The following is a 21,100-nucleotide window of genomic DNA, read 5'->3' as shown; positions in this document are numbered from 1 at the left end:
ACCAAAACCTGCTGGCACACCACCGAGGGGCTTTCTGTGTCCAGTGAAAATAGCACCCCACTGTACAGCTGAAGCAAAATGCAAAACAATTACAGCTGTGGGAAAGAGGTCCTGAGACACAGAAAACACAGGAAAAGAGTAGGTATTATTTGAAAGGGGTGGAGGGCAATTGAAAAAATGACCAGACCAAAAAGAATGCACGTGTGAAGGAGAAGAACATCACGGTGGGGTGTGCGCTGCCTGGGTGTGCTCTGCCATAGATTTGGTGCCTTATCTCTGAGCCGCACTGACGGCCACATCGGGGAACAAGCTCAATTTACAAGGGTGAAGCGATCTCAAAGCCCTCACCATTGCTCTACACCAAAGACACCTCCAATCCTGAAGACGGAGCACGCTGCCACACGTCTTGTCACACACGGCACACTTGGCGCTCACGGGCAGGTTGCCTTCCAGCCACTGGTGAGGCATAGCGATCTGTGGAACAGGAAGACAGGCGGCCAGAGTGAGGCCATGGGGGCCGGTATCCGGACCCCAGTGAAGATACTGACGGAGTTTTTACTTTGTGGGAGCAACAAAATGTATTACACGTTGGCATTCACACAGTCGCCCCGTGTTAGTACAGCAGCTATTATTCCTGAACCCTCAGGGATACAAAGAGAAGGAAAACCAAAGCCCTGGTCTTCAGGGGAGGTCTAGCTGAGAAGAGCAGCAGGTAACTGGTTTGGTAAAGCCACCAATGAGGGCAGTCAGAAACCCCCACGCAAGAGACCATGGAGGCAAGATCAGGAAATGAGGGGTACTGTTGAGAGGGGGCGCAGGGGGAGGGGGCGCTCCCTAATCTAAAGAAAGAACATTTCTCATCTGAGCCTTAAAAAATCTCCAAGCTGATGAGGTATGGGGCCTGCAACACCTGTGCAGTCCAGCAGCCACTTCTAAACCCAACTCACAATCGATTCCCCTCAAAAAATCCAAGAGCTGGAAAATACTATGAAGGACTGGAATGAAACCCAAAACTCAGAAACAATGTTTGACCCTAGTAGGAGATCTCCCCACTTAATGCTCTATCCTCCTCTTCCACAGCGGTGGACAACGGGAAGGGGCAGTGGGAAAGCCCCGGGCTCGGCAGCAGCTTACTCCGTCTTCATCTTCTATGATGTCCTTCCCGATGGAGGCCAGTGTGGTCCACTTGCAGTTGTTCATGGCCCTCACAGCACATCTTTTGTGAGCCTTAAATTTACACACTAAAAGGCGAAACAGAACAGAAAAGGCAATCACTTTTCAGAGAACAACTATATGGAGACCAGGGATGAAAGTAAAGCATAGTGTGTGAGATTCTTTTTTTTCAAGAGTCAGAAGAGGTAGAAGAAGAACAAGTTAAAAAAAAAAAAAAGATTTATTTACGTCTTTGAAAGTCAGAGTTACAGAAAGCCAGAGGCATTGAGAAAGAGAGAGAGGTCTTCCATCTGCTAGTTCACTCCTCAAATAGCCATAATGGCTGGAGCTGGGCTGATCGAAAGCCAGGAGCCAGAAGCTTCCTCCAGGTCTCCCATGGGGTATAGGGGCCCAAGGACTTGGTCCATCTTCTACTGCTTTCCCAGGCAGTAAGTAGAGAACTGGATTAGCGTGGAGTAGCAGGGACTCGAACCAGTGTCCATCTAGGATGCCAGCACTTCAGAAGGTGGCTTTACCCACTATGCTACAGTGTCAGCCCCAAGAACAAATAAGCTTAGAAGTCTGAATTACTCTCCAACAATAGGATAGTCTCAAAGACAAATACAGCTATGTACTCAGGAAGCGCTTTTATCAGGCGATGAATAACATGCTACTTAACAGAACAGAAGGAACTTAATACAAATGAACAAGTGTTTGAGGAGAAGAAAGGGAAAATACATATACAATCAAATAAAAATCAGTACTGGGGGCTGGTAACATCCTATCATTGCTTTGAAATATATGTGTATTCTTTTATTAATGTGAAAAGTAGAGAAACAAAATCAGACAGAGAGAGAGAGACAGAGACAGAGAGAGACGAGACAGAGAGAGGTCTTCCATTCGCTGGTTCATTCCCCAAATGCCCACAACAGTCAACAGTGGGCCAGGCCAAAGCCAGCAGCCAGGAATTCAACCTGTCTCCCATGTGGGCAGAAGGATCCAACTACTTCTGTCACCTGCTGCCTCCCAGAGTACACTTTAGCAGGAAGTAGATATCAGGAACAGAACAGGACCCAAATCCGGGCACTTGGATATAGGACTCAGGCATCCCAAGTGGCATCTTAACCCCTCGCCAAACATCTGCTTCCATCCTATTTCTTAACCTGAGTATTGATTACATGAATGTGTTTAAGTAAGAAAATTCATCAAGGTGTGCAATGTTGATATATGCAATGTTCTCTATGTATAATGCACATGTTTGAATAATGCAATACATACAGCATATTATAAATAGGTATGATATATTTACAAAAAAGAAGTCTGAAATTGTCACTAAGATAAAGACAATTCAAAGAGTTTTAAAATGCAAGTACCTCAAAAAAACATCCATGCACCATGAGAAATAGGTTGATAGGGGTCACAAAGACAGCACTGTCTTTTACAAGCATTACATTGGGATGGCCATAGTATAAATGCAGGACTAAATGATCAAGTAACATACTCATCGTCAGCTTCACTGACTCTCCCCAGCCAGACTGACGTGGGATAGGCAAGGAGTCGCTCAGGGAACAGTGAACTGGAAGATTTTGCTGTTTCTACCTCTAGCCCTGTACCCTAACCACCCCCTTGCATGCCAGTTTAGCACATTCACTTCCCCATGATGCATCTGAGCCTCTTATGTGTGCACTGAGCTCCACTTGGAGATGCCATGAAAACTTCCCCAGAGGACATGATGTGTACTGAGCCCCCACCCCAAAGTCCACCCCCACCTTTGTGTATTCAATTAGGACCCCATCTCCTACCCAATGAAAGGGTCCACTGGACCAGGCAGGAGGAGCCTTTCTCTCTTACTCACTCCTTCTGGGTCTCTCTCCCTCTGCCCTCTTCCCTCTCCACATGGAGCTAGATCCACCTCATGGCAGGTGTCTGTCCTTGTGGGATTGCCCACACTCACATCTGATGAAGGTACATTCACTCTCTCTCTCTTTAAATAAATCCTGCTCCCATTTTTTCACTTATGTCCCTGCTTTGAATTCTTATCTTACACAGGGGCAAGAGCCTGGACTCAAACAGCCAGGGAACACACTCCCACAACAACGTTATCATAATGGAGCTTGGAAAAGAGAAGTAATACCTAGGGAAGCAGTATCTCATATAAGGAAAAACAAGTAAAACCACAGGTTATTGGAAAAAGTAACCAAGCTTATGAAAATCAAAACGTGACTACTGCCAGACATACTTGTCTCCCTCTGGAAGCAAATTATCCAAGCACTCATGGATGAGTGTGTTCTATCGGTTCCCAACTTTTCAGAGATTACTTCAGTCAAAACATAACAACTGTTGCCAAATGTAAATGTAAGCTGGCTCCTTACACGTGATTCCTGGACTTTATGATGTCAGTCACTAACAAATCTCACCTGAGGAGGTACACATCATCCTCCTTAAACTGCCCTAATCTGACATAACACGAAAAGGAAAGGTTCCAGTAAAATAGCTCAGAGGTCTAGAACCCAATGTTCAAAATGTCTCAAATTCTGTGACTACTGTTATACAAATGGTCACTTAAACACTTAAACTCAGCTGGGCTCTCCTTGACAAACATTGGTTCAGAGACATTGAACATGTTTTACTTACCTGCTTTTCCTTGTACTTTGACAAATCCTTTCCTGGTGATCCCACCGTGTGTTCTATTCACGACTGTGTGACTGGAACACAGTCTTCACGTAGGAAGTGGTAACATTTCAGGGAACTTTGTTACCACTATATAGTAAGTGTGAAGACCTAGCACTACAGGATGTAAACACAGATTGGGGGAGAATTTGATCATGGCCCTTTGGTTCCAATACATGTGACTGTTTAAATTGTGTTAGGTTAGTGTTTCTAGGCCTTTTCATTCATTACAGTATTTCTCAAAAGTGATGTCCCCAAATGAGCTGGAATAGAGTCCCCAGGGTATTTTTTAAATAAAAATAAATACTTGATATTAACAATGAATACTCGATTTCTGAGGGGATGAGAAGGTAAAAGGGGATAATTTCATCACATTTTAAAAATTTTACCATTAAATATCAAACAGCTCATTAAAAACAAAAAATGATTACTTTTATAATAATAAAGTACTTTAAGCAATGAACTTTCAGGAAGACAAAGTTGCTTAATATAAATATAGTTATAGCAATAAAACAATCAGACTGTAATTACGGTCACTAAGGAATGGAAATGATTAACAGGCAACTTAATTTTGTTAGATGACAATTAAATCTCTGCAGACAAGTTATTCTGAAATAAAGCACTTTTCCCTGACTTATAAGGCCATTACTTAAAACTACAGAACTTAAAAACTATACTGATGATAAAATTATGATTTGCATCGCATTATTTAAACTTTACCACATTGAATCTTTGTTAAGTGTTAAATAGCAATTAAGATAAAAATTTGTAGCTACCCATCTTGACATATTTATGTTTGGCCTGACAATTAAAACATCTGTGGGAATGTCTGTCCCATACTCGATGGATGCCTGGGTTCGAGTCCTAGCTCTGTTCCTGATTCCAGCTGCTTGTTAATGTGCACCCTAGGAGGCAGCAGGTGACAGTTCCAATACCTGGGTCCCTGCCACCCGTGTGAGAGACCTGGAAGGAGTTCTGGCACCACACTTCAGCCTGTCCAAGCCCCAGCTGTTGCTGGCATTTGGGAAGTGAACCAGTAGGTGGGAGATTCATCCTCTCTCTCTCTCCCACTCCCTGTCTCTGTGTATCTCTTTTAAATATACAATATGAAATTTTTTAAAATTCCAACTTAACCTCTTTTTGTTTCATGACTGTTAATTGTGAAGGGCAATTATGCTGTGAAATTATAATTAACATTCTCAATTGATCTGGGGATTTATAAAATCCTGGGGAATTTTAAAATCTTCTGCTGTGGCTCCAAAAATACTAATGGGCAAGATATTACAGACTTACAAATTTTACCAGCAGACAAAATTAAAAACTAATATATAAATTCCTAGAAAATTTTTTAAACCTAGTAACAGAAAAAATGCCAGGAAGACTATATTATTTATGGAAGAATACAAAAAGTACTTAAAGACCTTGTTTTAAAGACTTACTCATGGGGGCCAATGCTGTGTTAAGCCTCCACCTGTGGTGCTGGCATCCCATGGGTGCAGGTTTGTGTCCTGGCTGCTCCACTTCCAATCCAGCTCCCTGCTAATGGCCTGGGAAAGCAGTGGAAGATGGCCCAAGTGCTTGGGCCCCTGCACCCATGTGGGAGACCCAGAGGAGGTTCTTGGCTTCTAGCTTTGGATTGGCCTACCCAACTGTTGTAGCCATTTAGGGAATGAATCAGCAGATGGAAGCTCTCTTTCTCTGATGCTCCCTCTCTTTGTCTATGACTCTGCCTCTCAAATAAGTATTTAAAAAATATTTACTCATTATTTTTTAAAATATCAACAAATATTTTTTTTCTTGAATGATTATTTATTTTCATCTAGTTGAAAGAGAGAAACAGAGAGAGGAGGGGAAAAGGAGAGGGAGACAGACAGGAAGAGGGAGAAAGAGAGAGATCTTCCATCCTCTGGTTCTCTCCCCAAATGCCCACAACCGCCAGGGCTGGGCTAGGCTGAAGTCAGAAGCCCAGAACACCATGCAGGACTCCCACATGGGTGGCAGGGGCCTCAAAGCTGTACTGGTCACCGGCTGCCTCCCAGGGTGAGCATTAGCAGGAAGAGGAGTGGCCAAGACTCCACCAAGCACTCTGATACAGACGCAGGTGTCCCATGTGACAGCGTAACCCACTGCACCACAATGCCCGCCCCTAGAGACACGTAAGCATTTTATTCTCACCAACTGATGTGCGTTTTTCCTTTAAAGTGCTTAGAAAATCATTAAATCATTCACTACTGACTCAACTCCTAAATAATTAAATACACTCAATAACAAACACCTCACAAATCAGAAATACCACATGATGTGTCAGGTCAAGCATTCTTTTTAGCGTTTGAGGCAATGAGAGATCAGAAGTCAATTAAAAAAATGTTCAAAACAGTACCATATAATATTACAGAACTTGTAGGGAGTGCCTCAGATCTACATAAAATGAGCCCATTCAAGTTATTAAAGTCATAAAGGCCAATTAATTTCTGTCTGCCATAATTTCTTAAATTAAAAAAAAGGTTACTATCTTCTCCAAATGTTCACTTTGATGAATTTTAATGTACCAGGCTATGACTCAGTCTGCAATTATTTATTTGATACACATCTTACAGGACACAGATAAAAACGTCTAAAATTTATTTGACTAGAAAAATAGCTTTATTATATGTATTCTGATTTGATTTTCATAGTGATTCTATGAGCTATAAATTCCTATTATCTTATTTTACAGATGAGGATAGTCTAAATGCATGACACTGCTTCTTCTGATTATGATTTACAATGGAAGAAATGGTAGGGAGCTTCAAATGCGCTATGTAACTAGAATTCTGTATGACACTAAATAGATGAAACAATGATGTAGTCCATAATTTATAATTTAAAATTAAGTAGGGGCTGGCATCATGGTGTAGCAGATTAAGCCAATGCCTGCAACGTCAGCATCCCATGGAAGTACTGGTTCAAGTCCCAGCTTCCTCGGCTTCCAATTCAGCTCCCTGCTAATATGCCTGGGAAAATAGCAGAAGATGGCCCAAGTGCTTATGCCCTTGCCACCCATGTGGGAGACCCAGATGGAGTTCCAGGCTCCTGGCTTTGGCCTGGCCCAATCCTGGCTTTTGCAGCCATCTGAGGAGTAAACCAGCAGACGGAAGATCTCTCTCTTTCTCTCTCTCTCTCTCAAATAAATAATAAAATAATTCTTTAGAAAATCTATTAAAACTGTGACAATTACTACTTTATTACTTAATATTAATTATATTCCAAAATACTTAAGAAATTTTCACATTAGAGAAAAAAGTTCTTCATATTACTACAATATGTTCACAAAGCAGTTCACAATGGTGTGATCATTGAGATATGAAATAAATTTTTAAGAGTTATATGCTTTCTCTTGGTGATTTTTAATGTACTTACTTTTGATAAATTTTAAAAAATCAGGTGTGGGCATTTGGCCCCGCAGTTAAGATGTCTGCAACCCACTTTGGAATGGCTGTGTTCAATTCCTGGCTGTGGCTCCTGATTCCGGTTTCCTGCTAAGGCAGACACTGGGAGGTGGTGGCAATGGTTCAAGGAATTAGGTCTCTGCACCCACATGACAGATCTGGATTGAGTTTCCAGCTCCTTATTTTAAGTCAATCAAACTCCTGGATTGAGTTTCCCAGCCAAGTCTTTACCATTGCAGCATTTGAGAGTGAACTAAGGGATGGATGATTTCACTGTCTACCTTTTCATCTCTCTTTTTGCCTCCCAAAAAATAAATAAACAAAACATGTAATTAAAACTCACAAGGGCCAGTGTTGTGGTGCAGGATGTTAAGCCACTGCTTGCAATGCCATCATCTCATATGGGAGACCTGGTGTGAGTTCTGGCTACTCAGCTTCTGATACACCTTCCTGCTAATACACCTGGGAAAGCAACAGATGATGACCCAAGTACTTGGGTCTCTGCCACTCACATGGAAGCCCGGCTCATGGCTTTGGTCTGGCCCAGCCTTGGCTGTTAAGACCATCTGGGGAGTGAACCAGGCAATGGAAGATCGATCTCTTTCTTTTTCTCTCTCTCTTATTCTTTCTTTCAGATAAATAAATAAATAAACCCTTAAAAGAACAAAAACATCACAAATCCTATAGAGAAAGTGATAGCATAGGTTTTATTTTTAGAAAATTTTAAATAAATTAAAAAGAATGATATTAATTATAACACAAACGAAAATAACGTTTAAAAAATGCAACATAAGTAACGATCAGAAATTCTGCCAAAGAATATATGCAAGGGTACAAAGAAGAAGTGAAAAGATAAATTTATTTTGGTGCAAAAAACTTTCAAATCTACACATATAAAAGGTTGCTCCAAAATATGGAAAATGCATATTATGAAAAAAGTATGCATGGATTTCAAATGTTTTTCTACCAAAATAAACTTACCTTTTAATTCCATTTTTCCATGAATGTTCTGAAATCCCCTCTTAATGTCCTCACAGAAAATCCTGCTCTCCAAGATCAACTCAGAGTAGAGTATTAGATGGTCTACAAAGTCCAAAGTTACATTTTGTTTTGAGACAGTGATTCCTAGTTTCTGAGGACTAACATGCAATATTTTGGTTTATTCTTCCTTTTAAGCAATTTTATATTATCTCTTCTTGAGCAAAATTTTTCCCAGGTTAGTCTTATGTGTGCAGAGCTGAATGTTAAGCTACAATAAAACCAGTGCAGGTGTTTGGCACAGTGATGAAGGAGCTGCTAGAGGCACACGCACCCCAAATCAGAATGCCTGGGTATGAGTGCTCACTCCACTTCTGATCCAGTTTGCTGCTACTGTGCACCCTGGGAGACAGCAGATCATGGCTCAAGTACTTGAGTCCCTGACTCCAAGGTGTTAAACCTGGACTGAATGCCAGGCTCCTGACTTGGGCCTGGTCCAACTTCAGCAGTGGCAGGCATTTGGGAAGTGAACCAGCACATGGGAGAGCTCTCTCTTTCTGTCTCTCTGTTTCTGTGTGTCACTCTGCCTTTCACATAGATAGATAAATAGATAGATCGATCGATAGATGGATAGATAAAGTTATGGTTAAGAAAAAAATAAAAACAAAAACAAAAAGACCCGAAACTGTGTTCCAGCTGAGATACCCCAGCCCTGGCTTCCCACCCAAGAGAACTGTTTTCCTAGGATGTTTTTGTTTGCTTTGCAGGACTATCCATGGTGGCATCTACAGCACTGTGCCTGTTGGGAGAGGACACATACATGCTGGATACTACAGTACCTTCACAGGACAGGCCATGGGAGGTGACTCCAGAAAGACTCTCTCTGCACACGTTACAGAAGGTGGGGCGGGCGTGGGAGCAGGCATACCAGTTATGCATCCCTGAGAAATGTTCCACATTGAACTGGGCCACCTAGAAATGAGACATTAGGACAGATTTGCCATGCAAGAGAGTAAGACTACAGATGCTGAGCTATTTGGAATGTATATACTGTAGTTACGATCACAATTTCACAGCCGACATTTTTAACACCAAAGTACTTGGCTTCAAGTAAGAAGTTCCAAAATCTGATTTAAACAAGATGTCAAATGAGGCTACACATACTTTTTTTTTTTTTTTTTTGCACAGTGTAGCTTCTATTCTTTGGTTACCAAAGAACTAAGAACAGGAGTTGACAGAAGAGATGCTATTTTACCTCATAAGATTCTCTGGTCTGTACAGACTTCAGTGAGCTGATCCAGTCCTCCATCTCCTTTCTGTTCTCAGCACAAAGCATTAGCCTTCGAAAGGGAGTGATTATCTGAAAGAGATAATCCAATCTGATGATTGTTAATCAACTAAAGGGATTACTGGGAAACCCAACATGTTAGAAGGCACCTCTACTTCTCACCGAGTCTGTATTTCCTTGGTGAAGATTCTCTAAGTATAAATGAGTTTTATTCTCGCTGTGTGTTATAATGAGGTCTAGGGAAGCAAACTTTTAGCAAGTTTTGTCTTTGAACCCGTTACTACTGACTTATCAGGCCTTTCAGCCCTTCCCCAAAGTCTAGGAACCCAAATACAGTGATGTGTTCTCATTTTGTGGAATCTGTCTTGAAAACTGATTCTCAATGTTCTTCAAAGTAATTTATCATAAGTTTAGAATTTTTACAGTTTTCAATAAGGAAAGTATTTTAACTGAAAAACCACAGGAATACAATGTTAAATGATTTAATAATTGGTGCACTATGCTATCAAGAACATTCTATTAATAGTTAAATAACACTGAACCTACTGCCTATTTTACCATGATCTCTATGATGGGCCCCCCTCACACACACCATTGTGCAGAGCCCCACTGTAATATGTTTTAGTTTGAGTCAGAGGAAGAATTAGCCTAAAAATCCTCTCGCTGGCTTTAGGGAAGAAAATAAGTCTGACTTTTATCTTTTCTCATGTCATTAAAAAAGGAAAATTAATTATATTCAGAACCTTGCAGCAAGTGGAATGAAAACTTCACGCTGTTATAACATGGAAAGTGCTCCACGGTAAGATGCTAAAACGACTTGAAAGGAAACCCCTATTTGCACATGAATACAGTATTCTGGTTGTGATCTTGCAGTTACCAAATCCTAAGCATCAACAGCAAAGAAGGAGGGAACAGGAACACAATGCTACATTCCTACCTAGAAATTAGTTCCAAATACTAAACAACATATTTATTCATATAGCAAGTAAGAAGTGCTGTCTGGTTAAGTCTTTTGATCAAGTGATAATTCTAAACATTATATTGTATGAGAGAACAGATTTCACAAGTAATGAAAAAGCAACAATCATCTAAAAAAAAAAAAAAAAAAAGAAGAAACCTTTTCCAAAACAAGAAAACTAGTGAACCTCAAACACTACTACTCACCTAAAAAATAAGTCCCTTATTCTAGAGATCAGTGCAATCTTAGCTACTCACCGGTCGCCACCCCCTCGCTTGTCATTGGGTTAGGCTGCGCAGTCCTTCCTTAAAATCGGGCGCTGTTAGTACTGCATCTGACGGACACTCAACACTTAAATACCGCTGTCCAAAAGTCACATGGAAGAGGTGCACCAACCATTCAGCCCCGGGCATTTGTTAATTGCATACGAAATCGAAGAGAACCTCACTTTTACATTTTCTTCTGTTTTTTCCATGACCCTCTTTGGATAACGCTTATTAGCAGTTGGTCACTTTTCTTCCTGAATAAATAGTTAATGCAAAGAGCAATGCTTCCCTCATTACTCAGGAGCCAAATGGATGTTTTATTGCTTCAAAATGTTTTTCTAGGACAGCTCATCAAATGCAGCAGCAAGGTACCATTAAATCATAATATACTCCTGGCTCTGCCAATTGGCACAGCCTCCCAGAAACCCCTGACTTCCACTGGATTCACCGATGTTATCTGAATAAACATCAGCATTTATTTTATTTATCTCTTGCTATCTGATGCAACTGTAAGGATTCCCTCTCTCTTATTCATGACTTTAACAGGAGACAAGTATTATTCAGCAAGTAAACCAGGCTTGCCATTTCACTAATTTTGTTCTTTGTTGAATTCTAAGTAAAGCACGCTGACTTAAGATTTTAATTATCTTTAATGCCTTTATATTAAGAGTCTTTAAAATTCATCATGAATTCAATAAAAAGAGAAAAAATAAAGAAAACAGCTTCTAATTTATCTTGTAGATTTTGGATCTACATGCCAATTCCTAATGATTCCAATAATACTATATAACCAGGTCACACATGTACCTTATATGCTAGTGAAGTGAATGGTATACATTTGCAGTGTCCCCTTTACAATAAAAATTTTTTTAAAAGAATAGTAATACGCAAATAAAGATCATGACATGTTCTTAAATAGAAAGTTAAGTTTGTCAGAGGCAAAAAGAAACTGTTATTTTTATCTACAGCCCTTACGATTTAAAAAAAATTTACTTATGCATTTATTTATTTCAAAGGGAGAACAACAGAGAGGAAGAGATACTGCATCTGCTGCTTCACTCTCCAAGCAGCCTCAACAGTTGGGTCTGGGACCGCTGAAGCCAGGAACAGAAACTGCACCCGAATGTCCCACATGGAGTGTCGGAGGCCCAAGTACTTGAAACTTCATCTGCTGCCTTCTCGTGTGCATTAACAGGAAGCTGGAGCAGAAGTGGAATAGCCAGGACTTGAACCACTGCTCTGACTTAACCCACTGAACCATGACGCAGGCCCCTAAAGGTGGTTTTAATGCCTACTGATTCTAAAGTTACACTGTAAGAAATCAGTATGAAAAAAGCACCCGTTTATAAATCACATGTGCAAAGCTGTCTGGCATTATGGTTACACTACCCAGAACACCTCAGTGAGTTGTCTGGGCTGACTGAAGACAAGCCTGGCCTGCCCAGCAAAGCTGCACCACCTCCCATCTCCAAACCAGCCCCTTCCCTCCTGGGCTAAGCCCTCAGCAGGCCCCCAGTGCTGAGTTTCCTGCCCACCATCCTGTGGCTGGCAGGCTCTGCTTATACATTCCTGAATTCCATCACGCGACAGTGGCTTCTCCTCCACATCTTTGAAACGTCAGGTGAGGAATAAATTCCAAAAATTACTTAGTAGTTACTGTGAAAGCTCGTTCAATTCAGGGTCTTAGGACAAGTGAGTGACAGGGATGATGGATGGATAGAATGTGATCCCTTCATCATACTGGGGAGGGAAGCTATTCCCCAGGGAAGGCAACCTGTTGGGGACAATATCCAGGAAGTTTCTCGAACTACAGGAGCTTTTACTTCCCTTGAAGGTCCTGACGCTTACCTCTCCTGAAGTGTCTCACAGCCCTGTCCTGTCTCAACACTACCCTTACTCTCTCTTCCTACTACTTCTCCTGAATAAGTTTTTTGCAAGTACATCTGATCTTATTTCAGTAACTCTTTTTTTTTTTTTTTTTTCAAAGTGTAACTCCGGCCTCAGACTCTGGGACACTTCTTTCTGTCTGTTCTGCTACTGGAGTATTTATTGCACATGTACCACATGCCAGAACCATGTAGGCACTGCTGCCAAAGTCTATCAGGGAGACTAGAAGCGCAACAAGAACTTACTTAGATAAGTGCTGTACAGGAGGGAACCAAGCAGAGACGTAGAAATCAGCTTCCTACCTGGTACTTCCAGAAACACATACTTGCCATTAACTGCTCCCCTTTGAGGATTATTGGCCTAAAGGGATTTCTTCAATGGCATCATTATGGAGGTTTAGAATCAAGAACTTATCAGTTTGGTAAAGCAAGTAAATACATAAGATGGGGAAGACAATTTGGCACTAAATATATGAAATGCTACCTGACAGTAATATTATGAGAGGCCTTCAAGAGCATGTGCAGGTGCAGGCATTTGGCCCAGCGAGGAAGCTGCTGCTGGTTGGGTTGTATGCATCCCTTATCCGAGCGCCTCGGTTCCAGCCCCAGATCCATCCCCAGTTCCAGCTTCCTGCTAAGGCACACCCTGGGAGTTAACAGGTGGTGGCTGGGTTTTTGCTACCCACAAGGAGACCTGGATGGAGTTCCTGGCTCCCAGCTCTAGGCAGGCCATGGTGGCTCCTGCAGGTATGTGAGGGGTGAGCAGCAGATGGAAGCTCTGTCACTCTCCCTCTCAAATAAGTAAAGACATAAATACCTAAGATAAAAACACACATGGATTTCAGGACTTTTTTGCACCGAAACAAACTTATCTTTTAATTCCATTGTTCATGAGCTTTTTGAAGTACCCTCATATAAACAAGACTTTAAATACCTAAACATGCATGAGGCAAAAAAATAGACACAAAATCTGATACTGCACTGTTACACTGTTATCTTTTAGTGAAGGGATTACAGATCATTTTAATTGTAACTTTTGCATTGTCTGAGGTTTCTAAAGCAAATAAATGGTATTTCTATAATAAAAACCCTATTTTTTCTTTTCTTCTTTTTATTTTTTTACTGACGAATTTAGAATTCAAAAATTTTCACTATCTGGGGCTGGCATCGTGGTATAGCAAGTTAAGTTACTGTCTGTGATGCTGGCATCCCATGTGAGTGCCAGTTTGAATCCTGGTTGCTCCCTTCTGACCCAACTCCCTGCTAATGTGCCTAGGAAAGCAGTGGAAGATTGCTGGAGTGCTTGGGCTTTTGTACCCATGTGGAAGACTCAAATGGCGTTCCAGGCTCCCGGCTTCCACCTGGCCCAGTCCTTACAGTTATGGCCACTTGGGGAGTGAACCAGTAAGAGGAAAATCTCCATCTCTGTCTCTCTTCTTCTGTCTGTCTCACACTGTCTTTCAAATAATTAAATTAAATCTATTTATTTATTTGAAAGGCAGAGTTAGAGAGAGACAGAGGCAGAGAGAGAGAGAGAGAGAGAGAGATCTTCCATCCGTTGGTTCACTCCCCAGATGGCCATAATGGCTGGAGCTGTGCTGATCCAAAGCCAGGAGCCAGGAGCTTCTTCCAGGTCTCCCATGTGGGTGTAGGGCCCAAGCACTTGGGCCATCTTCTACAGCTATCCCAGGTCACAGCAGAGAGCTGGATCAGAAGTGGAGCAGCTGGGACTCAAACTGGCGCCCATATGGGATGGCAGCACTATAGGCAGCGGCTTTACCTGCTACACCATAGCACCAGCCCCTAAATATTTTTTAAGTACATTTTCCAAAGCCATAGTTCTTTTTTTCCTTAAAGATTTATTTATTTATTTATTTATTTATTTATTTGAAAGGCAGAGTTATAGAAGGTAGAGGCAGAGACAGAGGGAGAGAGAAGCCTTCCATCCACTGGTTCACTCCCAATTGGCTGCAACAGCCAGGGCTGGGCCAGGAGTCAGGAACTTCATCAAGGTCTCACACATAGATAGCAGGGTCCCAAGTAGTTGGGCCATCCTCTGCTGCTTTCCCAGGCATATTAGCATGGAGTTGGATCAGAAGTGGAGCAGCCAGGATCGGAATGGGTGCCCATATGGGATGCCGGCATCACAGGTAGAAGCTTAACCAGCTACTCCACAGCACCAGCCCCAAAGCAGTTCTTAAGTTCTGCTGCACAACAGAATCACCTGGGGGAATTTTAAAAATCCTGACATCCAGCCCCTAAATACTGATGGACTGAGAATATTGAAGGTGGGACCAAGCCAGTGGGATTTTTCTTCTAACACCCAGCTCAGCCTTTGAGTGTCTAAAGCAGCTGTTCCCTGCAACAATGGTCGCGCTTGCAAAAAATGGGAGAAATTTTTAAAGAGAAGTGAGTTAGGAAATTGTCTGCAAATTCTCAACTGGAAATCATTAACAGAAAAGCAAAGTGATTCAGTCTCCAACTTCTGAGCCAGAGCAGCTTGGCTGGAACCTCAGCACCCCTTCCTCACCTGCGTGGCCGTGGAAACGTTTCCTGAGCTCTCTGCTGCTCCGTGGGAACCGAGCAGTAACTCACAACCCTGCAGAGCCAGGTGCAGATTAAGGAGATGAGGCAGAGCATTTAGCACGGTGCCATGCTCAAAGCTCACCAAATGTTAGCATCACAATCCTTAGCAGGGACAGAAATAACATACATTTACAGATTTCTTCTGTAGTGTCTACACTTCTTGTTTAAATACGATCAAACAAGCTGATGTCAGAAATAGAGGCATTTTGCCAACAAAGTAGTCACTGACTAGCAAACCACTAAAACAGAAATGACGACTTGCTGACCTGCTCCTTTGAAGAATTAGGAAACTTTCAGGGCAGGCATTTGGCAGTGTTGGGATGCCACTTGGGATGCTTGCTTCCTGGGTCAGAGTGCCTGGGTTTGAGCCCTGGTGCCACTCCTGATTCCGGCTTCCTGCTAACATACACTGTAGGAGGCAGCAGGTGATGGTTCTAGTGGTTGGGTCTTTGCCGCCCACATTGGAGACCCGGATTGAGAAATCAGATTTCAGGCATTTGGGGAGTGAACCAGCAGATGGGAGTTCTCTGAATCTCACTTTCTCTCTCTCTCTCTCCCTCTTCTCTGTCCCCCTACCTCTCAAAATACCAAAAAAAAAAAAAAAAAAAAAAAAAAAAAAAAGTTTTTAAGATATTAGAAAAATATCAACTACTAAATTAGGAAAAAATTGACTCTCACTAATTGCACTACATCTAACTTTGACTTGTATAAAACAGGAAAAGGTTGACCAGAACTAAGAGGACCCAGGCACCTGAACAGCACTGCAAGAATTCAGCATGCCATCTCTTGTAAGGCCCATACCTAAGCTGTCCAAGATAGATGGCTACTCATTTTAAATCAGATTTTTAAATTCTGCAATGAAGGAAATTCTGCAATCATCACTTGTTATTTTAAATGTTGGGAAGTTCTTATTTCTCATCTAAAGTTCACAAGAAGCTTAACACGTCTGTACTATTGCAGGACTCACAAGTTTGTTTTCTTGTCAGTGGCTAATCCTGAGCTGCTCTCAGTGAAAAGCCGTTGGTGAAAAGCAGGAGGCAGCAGAAAAATCTAATTGTGCAACAGCAATTTTTATTGTGTATATTTATTATAATTTAGAGGATATAATTTGACTTTTGTTATAGACTAATGAGGTATAATTATGTGCCTTTCTAACACTGCTTTGCTGTAACCTGATGTTGTCAACTATGCAGTCTTAACACACCTCTTCCATCTTTCCTTACAGAATCTACAGCCAACTCTTCAATTATGGATGTTGCTTTGTTCATTCTTTCTTTACAGAGTGGAATAATTAATCCAGTTTGACAACTTCAATATGCCAAGCTGCAATGTAACCATACATCTTAAGTGACTATTCTGGAGGCAGAGAGTTCCCCATACTTTAAGGAGTAAACTGGAAATGTCCACATCCAAGAATGCAGATCTGCAACACTCGTGTGTATCTGAATCAAAACACAACCAACCAACCAAGCTCCAAACTAGACTTGCTGAACCACGTCTTGGTTTGCAGAGAGGTGAAGTAATTTCAGATGCACTTTGGCACAGCTCCACAGCTGGTTCTGACGACAGCCCTGTCTATCAGCCATGAAGGGTAGTGGAAGTGTCTTCCTTTCTTGTCAGTAAAGATAGGATCTGGTCTAAATAAGGTTAAGAAAATGTTTTGAATCCTTCTGGCCCCCATCTCTCTTTTTAGGACCCTGCTGCTCCCAAACTCCCAGTGCTCTTGGCTGCCCTCAATAGGATTACTTGGCATGGGTCCAATCAAAAACAGTCTTCCGTCCATCCTGTGTAATATGACAGAGGTCACCAAGCTGTGATATCTGATGGTTTTGTTTGGCAATGCTGTCTGAACCCTAAAGAGCTTTCTTGTTAAAAAAAAAAGTTACACTCCATTATAATTAGATAGGTACAAGTACAAGCAGTTTAAGCCTGCTTTCTTCTGTTGATCACTTCAGACACATATACCCAGCAGTCCCTGGAGGCTTTGAGTTCCTAAGTCCTATATCCACTCTCCGGATTCCTGTGCTTTGGGGATTGATACTTCCTCACCTTCTAATCCAGTTTCCTCAAGCCCTATCTGTTTCTTAAGAGGACAGTTATCTAACTTAAAAGCAATTCTTCTTAAGTCTTAACAGATCATAAAGGTTTAATGTACATTTTCTTTCAAGGTTGTTTGAATTTTAATGGCAGACTAAGTGCAATGTTATAACAAATGCATTCCTGGCACTGTGACTGAAAAGGTGCCACAGGTATTTTCAACAGGTAATATAATTTAAATCAGTAGGATAAAAGATTTTGAGATTAAGTAGAGACCTTAACATACTGGCACGATATCATAAATGTTCAGTTTATAAATGTGAACATTATAGAATCTGCATTAAGTGCTCAGGAACAATAGTTCCATGAAACCCTAGAAGACAATTTTCAGAATATCCAAAATGATTCAAAATAACTTCTAAAGATGTAATTGACTAATGATAAGAAAAAGAGGTTGACAGACAATTCACACACACACGCACACACACACAAATACTTCACTAATAACCAACTGCTGAAATTTATCCAGAAAGTCTGTTTTGCAGGAAGCATACTATGTAATTAGGATCCTAAATCAAATTGCTTGATAGGTGAACTTTCCCCTTCAGAATGGTCTAGAAATCTCTACAGAGGTCTACACAGAATCATGCTTTACATTTGTACATAAACACACAGATACACTCCCTACTGAGATTCAAAGAAAATTTTTGATAGTCATTCTACACTTCCGGTTTGGCTGATCCTCCTTCTAATTGGTTGATCATTTCGGCTGGATGACAACTAACTGATCTCAGGAAGCATTCCTGTCACACAGACCAGGAGCTCTCAAGCTTCAAGCCATCCCTACAGGTCTCTAACATTAAGAGGGCAGCATTTGTCACCATCACAAGAAAGGATGCAAAAATGCTGCCTGTTTATCTACCTAAGGAGAAACCATGCATGAGGGTACTTCAAAAAGTTCATTGAAAACATCCGTTTATTTTGGTGTAAAGAAAATGAAACCCAGGCATAGTTTTTTCATAACATACATTTTTCATAAATTTTTTGAAGACATTGCCTATGCATGCATTTTAAACTTTTGCACCAAAAGTAAGCATTTTTTAGATTTCATTTTCCATAAACTTTCTGATGCACCCATGTATCTTCTGGATATCATATGTATTTCAAAAATCAAACTGGAAATCTAGTAATAACTTATACATTGACATATATAATTAATTGAGAACTCTGTAGCATAAACATGAAACACTGTGACAAGGTTCTATCAAAAATGCTAGTATTGAAAAATAAATTCTAATACATTTTATAAATATGTAACAATCATTCTGAGAAATCAGTTTATCAGATAGAGAAGTGACTTCTGGACAACAGCAGAACATCTTTGCCAAGGACATGTCTTTCTCTTTTTCTTCAGAAAGACGTGACAACTGACTTAGTTCAAAAAGGCAACATCTCATTGATCCTTCAATTATCTCTGTAAACCAACTGTAAGTTAATTTTCCTAAAGCATGTTGAACAGAAAAATCAAACACAGCCACTGCATAAACTGCCCACAATCTGTTAATGCACTGCTGATGTGAGCTCAAAAGTAACAGCAGTGTTAGAGCAAGAAAATAAATTTTTAAAGATTATTTCTTTAGTGTACACTATTTAACTATATAACTGAATTCAGTGTATCTTTCTCTTTCACAGCTTCTTTGGACCTATGCAGCATTTAAAAAATAAAGATAGAAAACAGGAAGAGTTAACATCTGGCCACCGTATTCTAAAGGGTCACTACTGGAGAATGAGGGGTGAAGTGCAATGATGTGAAGGATTTAAAGCACTCCAGGGCCGGCGCCGCAGCTCAATAGGCTAATCCTCCGCCTAGCGGCGCCGGCACACCAGGTTCTAGTCCCGGTCGGGGCGCCGGATTCTGTCCCGGTTGCCCCTCTTCCAGGACAGCTCTCTGCTGTGGCCCGGGAGTGCAGTGGAGGATGGCCCAGGTCCTTGGGCCCTGCACCCCATGGGAGACCAGGAGAAGCACCTGGCTCCTGCCTTCGGATCAGCGCCGTGTGCCACCCGCAGCAAGCCGGCCGTGGCGGCCATTAGAGGGTGAACCAACGGCAAAGGAAGACCTTTCTCTCTGTCTCTCTCTCTCACTGCCCACTCTGCCTGTAAAAAAATAAAATAAAATAAAAAATAAAGCACTCCAGACAGCACAGGGGAAAGGAACAAAGCAGACGCAACAAAACCTAGGCAGCACAAAGAGCTGGACAACGCGGGTGGGGAGTTCATTAACAGAGTGGTCCTGGGTTTGTTTACATTTGAAATCTTTCAAAATTACAAAAAAAAAAAAAAAGGAAGAACCCAAACATTTGAGAAACTTAAGCACAGCTCTTCAAGGAACTAAGAAGGGGAGGGACATGGAGGTCTCTATCTTTTCAGACACACATGGATGGGCCGTGCTGGGCTCAAAGTCTGAGTGCCCTCCTCCCTTCCCAGATCAAACTTACATTAGCTGAGCGATATTGAGACAGGGAGGTAGAGGAGGCACTTGGGCCACCTGGAGGAAACAGTTGCCATTATCTCAAGATCTACAGGACCCAGGTCTGGTTCTCACTGAAGATAAGCAGAACCCCTGCCTGGACCCAGCTTATACCAGTTTACAGGGCCATGGCTGACCTAGATCAACCTGCAGCTCATTGTACACTCACTGTAATACCTTAGCATGAAAATGACACCCCCACCAGCTGCCATGCAGGAAACGTGGGGCCATATGTGATGTGAAAGGGGCTGGGAGCAAGACTCCAGGAAATCTCCAACTATTTCCCGCAAAAACCATGAATATTCTTCCACCTTATTAGAATGTCCCTCCCCTTTCATTAAATGACCCTTACAATGTTAAACAGCGCAGAGAGGGGCCACTCCCCTCTAGGTTGGCCCCAGATAGCAGATATCTTTTGTTTTTTTTTTCTCAATCAAATTCTTGCCGTTCACCATTCCCTACTCTGTGATTCCTGAATTCCTTCTTGAAAGGCAATCAGGGACCTAGGCACCAGGTGTCTTCGCTGCCGGTGTGGTTCTCCTGCTTAAGTGACATCAGTGTCCACAGAAGCTGGTGACTTAGGGCTTCTGGGCACAGGTGCAGAGGGAGTGGCACGCACTGAGAAGGATCTCACTCCTGAACTCCTGAGTCTCCTTGGCTCTGCTTTCCATTGGGCCAGTTTGACTACCTAATCACACAGCTTCTTGACAGAGAAGTCACGCGTGGCTGCATCAGTGTTCCTTGCCAGGTGAACTTGACGCCTTTCTATGACAGACATTAGATCATTCTTATTTTCTTAATGCATAAAATATAAATTCTGATACCTGTTTCCATGAAGAACCACAGATTTCAACAGTCAGTACCACTGCATACACAGTACTTCCATAAGATCTCAAGTTCTAAAAATGCATCTTTAAATTTAAAAATTCAAAACATTATAAACTAAAATTTTGTTGAAAAGTATTTAATAAAATATTATACTTTAGTAAAACAAAGATATTTAGGGTGAGAGAATCCATTTTCCAAATCAACAACTAAATTCAACATATATACAACCTTAGAATCTACACAGAGTATCAAAGTAACCAGTCTTTTAACCTCCTTCTGGGATTACTGGTGTTGTGCTATCTTACTAAATATTTTACACACACACAGAGGCTTCAAAAATTTCATGGAAAATGGAATTAAAAGATAATGCAACAAATCACATCCATAATAATAAACTACTATTTCTTTGAAGACTAACAAAGCCAATACTGAAAGTCCTAGAATTTCAATAAATTTTCATTATTAATGATTAGCCATCTCCCACTGGATTAGTCTC

At 41.4% G+C, this 21,100-nt stretch overlaps 1 protein-coding gene across 9 annotated transcripts in view; it reads right to left on the bottom strand.

Moving 5' to 3' along the window:
• DGKH (diacylglycerol kinase eta) overlaps window positions 1-21,100 on the bottom strand; it is a 234,059-nt gene that overhangs the window by 93,142 nt on the left and 119,817 nt on the right. For all 9 annotated transcript variants that reach the window (XR_011378780.1, XM_002712967.5, XM_051850644.2 and 6 more), the window contains 4 exons: window positions 9,484-9,588; window positions 9,068-9,200; window positions 1,135-1,241; window positions 349-474 (listed from right to left, as the gene is read on the bottom strand). Coding sequence is in view for 8 of the 9 variants with exons in the window: in XM_002712967.5 (XP_002713013.5) it covers window positions 349-474; window positions 1,135-1,241; window positions 9,068-9,200; window positions 9,484-9,588 (471 nt within the window). In the remaining variant the exon portion in view is untranslated. The remainder of the gene's footprint in view (window positions 1-348; window positions 475-1,134; window positions 1,242-9,067; window positions 9,201-9,483; window positions 9,589-21,100) is intronic.

This window comes from Oryctolagus cuniculus, chromosome 9 (genome assembly GCF_964237555.1).
Source record: "Oryctolagus cuniculus chromosome 9, mOryCun1.1, whole genome shotgun sequence".
Lineage (NCBI taxonomy): Eukaryota > Metazoa > Chordata > Mammalia > Lagomorpha > Leporidae > Oryctolagus > Oryctolagus cuniculus.
The sequence above is the reverse complement of the archived record's forward strand: the minus strand, read 5'-3'. Positions and strand labels throughout refer to the sequence as shown.